This window comes from Sinocyclocheilus rhinocerous, unplaced genomic scaffold (genome assembly GCF_001515625.1).
Source record: "Sinocyclocheilus rhinocerous isolate Xijiao unplaced genomic scaffold, SAMN03320098_v1.1 scaffold55, whole genome shotgun sequence".
NCBI lineage: Eukaryota > Metazoa > Chordata > Actinopteri > Cypriniformes > Cyprinidae > Sinocyclocheilus > Sinocyclocheilus rhinocerous.
The window spans coordinates 771,270-775,879 of NW_015647461.1; the positions used below are offsets into that span (position 1 = coordinate 771,270).

A 4,610-nucleotide genomic window follows, 5' to 3' on the forward strand; every position below is an offset into this window, starting at 1 on the left:
GTGTTTTTGATAAACCGCATAAACACATTTCATTACACCAAATACACAAAATAATGTTCTTTTTTAGCAACGTCATATGACCCCTTTAAATCTTCTGCATTCTGTTGTGCGTTTTGAATTTCAATAAAGGATTTCAATATATCTACATGTCAAAAAAAGAACTAAATGGTAACCTGCAGTTAAGAAGAGTGGGGCAGGTACTGGAAGATGGCCCTGTTTCACAGAGGAGCTCCAGTGGTTTCCCAGGTGACTGAGCAGTGAATTCACACACTGATTCCAATTTTCACTACAAGCCGTCACCATGCCTGAAAACCTCACTCATGTTCAGTGGTGCACAGTTGATGATCAAACAAGGTGGTGGTGTAAAAGATCATGCCCATGATCAACTTTATTTACTATATTTGATCTTTTAGAACATAAATTGAATGAACAATTATTTTGTATTAATTATTATATTAATTATAATTTTATTTTTGAGATAGAATAATGCCCTGATGCATTACCTCATGCACATGAAAAACATGGTAAAAAATTACATTAAATGTCCATAAATGCAAGTTGAATCAAAGCTGAAACTTCAAGAATTATGGATTAGACTTTTAGCTTTCATAGTGAATTCTATTCTGCTCTAATGCTCTATGGCCTTTGTCTGCCATTTAGAAATGACTGTACTTTAATAAGATGAATAGAAATCAAGATCTGACCAACTCTGTTTCTCTGTTAGAATATTTTTTTATTTATATATCAATTAGCCCAATCTAATATAATAATAACCTAGGTGTTAATTAATTTTCCACAGATGTTAATTTTTTAATAGTAAATTTGCATCTCCATCTCAAGTTTTTTTTACTGTCAAATTTTGATGAGACGGTACTAAATATGATCAGCACTTGCAATTTTTTGTAAAAAAAATAATTATTAAAATAATTATTTTAATTAACAAAGAAGGTTACAAAGAACAAAATGGGCATAAAGTTTCTTTAAAACTGACCCCTAGACTAGACTAACCTGTCAAACATGAGAGAGATACATTCAATAATAAAGACTCTTTTTGATTTGTAATGTATACTTAAATTAAACACCATTGTAAAACTACAAATGTAGTTTAGGTACAGACAGGCCACATAAAAGCAGAATCAAGGCACAGTCAGAAGCATTAATAAAATAATAATATAGTGCATTAATAACTCTGATGCTTGATTCACAAGTTCCACTGTGGATACAGTTCTTGTATTATTTTCAACAATTTTGACTTGGCGACAGAAAACGAAGAGGAAAAGAGAGAGAGGAAAAGGGAGAGAATGTCATGAGACCGACTTTAACTCATGTCGCCCACATGAGCGCCCCAGTTCAACGTGTTGTCCTCACACGTCCACCTCAACATCTGCTGGATAACTCCTTACCACTCTTCTGACATGAAAATATAAGATTTCTCAGACTCTAATCAGCTTCACATTACAAAAGCATGTCACATGATGACTTTGTAGAGGGGAGTCTTCAAGAAGATCAGGTTTTTCTTATCTAGATTCATTTCAAGCTACCCCATTCCTTCTCTTGAAAAGGAGAGGAAAAGTGGAAGGAGGGCATGAAAGATGCTTTTGAGTGAAAATGAAATATGAATGTAACACAAGAGCAATAACGCAAAAGCGAAAGACTTTCAATTTGTTGCAGCGTCCATGACTAAGACAGCAGTGTGATGTTAAAGGGTTAGTTCACCCAAAATAAAAATTCTGTCATCATTTACTCACCCTCAAGTTGTTCCAAACCTGTATAAGTTTCTTTCTTCTGCTGAACACAAAAGAAGATATTTTGAAAAATATGGGTAACCAAACAGTATCTGGTTCCCACTGACTTCCATGGTATTTTTCCCACACTATGGAAGTCAGTGGGGACCACCAACTTTTTGGTAACCCACAATTTTCTAAATTTCTTCTTTTATATTATACAAAAGAAAAAAAAATCATACAAATTTAGAACAACTTGAGGGTGAGTAAATGATGACACAATTTTTATTTTTGGGTGGACTATCCCTTAAATGACAACAACAAAAAAGTATTCACTCACTAAGAGGTTAAAATCATGTTTTACTCAAAATACTGCAAAAAAAGTATTTATTGTTATTAATATAAAAATATGTAGACATTAGTGTTGAAAATGTAATCCAAATGATCATTTCTCAGCACAGTGAAACCATAAAATGAGAGTCATACAATGACTGCCTTTGAGGTGGTGATCTGCTTGCTCATTGTTTTGACACAAGTGACCATACAAATTAAGATGAAACAATGTCAACTACCCTAAAGGCAGCAAATCCCCTCTATTTAATTTACACAAGGCTTCTTGCTAACACGTGTCTAAATGAGTTGGGCTGAAAGGCTGGTTTCTCTGCTGGTGAAAATATAGACCTCACAAAGCACATCCACACTGCTTTCCCAGCGGCCCAACTAGCATTCCATACATATTTGCACATGGAACTCTTGGAGCTACAGTTCAATTCTCTCTTTCATTTGAACACTGTTTACATTATGCGACCACTTTCTAAAAAAATAAAGGGGTAAAAAAGACATACTGTTAATAAATAGTAATAATGTGCATCTAAATTTAGCCAACATGGCTAATGAGGGAAATTATGTGGGTGACACAGGGGTAAATGTCAATGTGTATCTTTTATAATTGACTGACAATCATTAGTAGCTAAATTGTGCAACAATGATAATGGGGAATCTAAATGTAATCAAATATATATCATATAAGACAACATTCCCAACACTTAATACAGTCATAATGGTCACTGGTTATCCCTCACCTTCTACATAGTCTTAACAGAACATTCACTGATATAGATAATTTTGCTCTCACAGCTCAGCATCTGAGAGAAGATTAAATTTAATGTAAAGAGAAGTGTTATTAATTTTTATAAATTATATAACTAATATTCTATATATCTGCTATATTACATATAATTACTCCTAATTTTGCAATGCATTCATTTTTGAGTTCAACTGTTAAAGCAACACGGCTGGCATACTGTTTTTGAACACCTGGGACATGTTTAATACCATCCACAAGTATTAAAAGTAGGGACATCAACAACAACAAGGTTGTATACAAATCACAAGGCATTTCACAGGAGATTTTTTTCCAGATGAGTAGTTATTGGTGTGCAATCCAGAAAGCTAACATATTATTTACAGCTTATGTGATAGAAAATTGGCATGACAAGCCCAAAGAAAGAATAAACAACCAGCCATGTTACACTGTGTCAGCTCTGGACTGTGGAATGAAAACACTTCTATTCCTAACTGTGCAACTTCTCTCGTTTCTTAATCATCACTTCAATCTGAGCCCCCGCCCTCTACAACCAAACAATCATCGAACTTCAGCCAATAAAGCATGCAGCACCTCTCCCAGTCACTTTTACCTGTCTCTGGGATCGATCCATGAAGTTTGTCGAGTGTTGTGGTCAATATAAAAGACTCTGCCATCATAATCCCTGGCTTCCTCCCAGCCCGGGGGCAGCGGCAGCTCCGAGCTCTCTCTCCGCTTACAGCTGCTCACCCACGGCATAGCGCTGCTGGGACGCTATGGGGGTCTGACCCCCTGCCTTTGCTCCAACAACAAATATATCGCAACTTTCTACTGCATTACAAATGTTTAACTCCCATCGACTCTCGGAAACATAAAACTTCACGACGAAGAAACGAACGTGGGTCAAATCGACACAGGCAGTCCTGCATCCACCTTTTCCAAAAAGTTTTGCGGCGCTCTCATGACTCTGTGCGTCGGTCCTCCATGTTTGACTCTATCTACCATCTTTCATTCCACACTGTCCATATTCGGACAGGCGTATTTGCATAAGCACCGCCCCAAATGCTTACGTATATGAAAGTAAGCCAATAGTGGCGCTCGTATGATTTTGGGATTGTTGTTGATGGAAGTGGATGTAGTTTTTTTATACTCATACATTAAGAATTATTAATAAATAGAATTTATCATTGCAACGATTATGTCATTGGACTCATGAATCCATTTTACTTAAATTAGAGGATTTAAAAATAGATATTTAAATTGTTTAGATTTTGTTAGAACACTGGTCTCGTTTAGGACACGGGCGTATTAAGAGAAAAAAAAGTTCAAAAAGTAGCCTACTCATAATTTATACATTTCTTTTTGTGGTAAACTGTTGCAATCTCTGTCTGAATATTTTTCAGGAACGTGAAAATACCGTTTTTACCTTATCACAGAACCTCAAACGCTTCTTACTTGAATTAGTTTGCATTTTTAGTATAAGAGCGCCATCTAGAGATAGCAACTTCCAGTTTTTTCCCTACATGAAGCAACAGTTGTACAGTCATGGCCAAAAGTTGTCAGTGACCTACATTTTGTGTTTCTCAAAGTTTGCTGCTTCAGTATTTGTAGATTATTTTTCCACATGTTTCTATAGTATACTGAAAAACAATGATAAGCATATACGTTTTAAAGGCTTTTATTGGCAAAAAAATATAATGAGTCAATATGTACAGTGTTGACCCTAGCTTGTTCTTCATAACCTCTGCAATTTGCTCTGGCATGCTGGATATTAGCTTCTGGGCCAAATCCTGACTGATGGC

General features: G+C 35.6%; 1 protein-coding gene across 3 annotated transcripts in view; it reads right to left on the minus strand.

Moving 5' to 3' along the window:
- LOC107709196 (protein WWC3-like) overlaps positions 1-3,820 on the minus strand; it is a 59,952-nt gene extending 56,132 nt beyond the window's left edge. For all 3 annotated transcript variants that reach the window (XR_001636466.1, XM_016513630.1, XM_016513629.1), the window contains exon 1: positions 3,422-3,820. Coding sequence is in view for 2 of the 3 variants with exons in the window: in XM_016513630.1 (XP_016369116.1) it covers positions 3,422-3,567 (146 nt within the window). In the remaining variant the exon portion in view is untranslated. The remainder of the gene's footprint in view (positions 1-3,421) is intronic.
- Between the last annotated feature and the right edge of the window lie 790 nt (positions 3,821-4,610).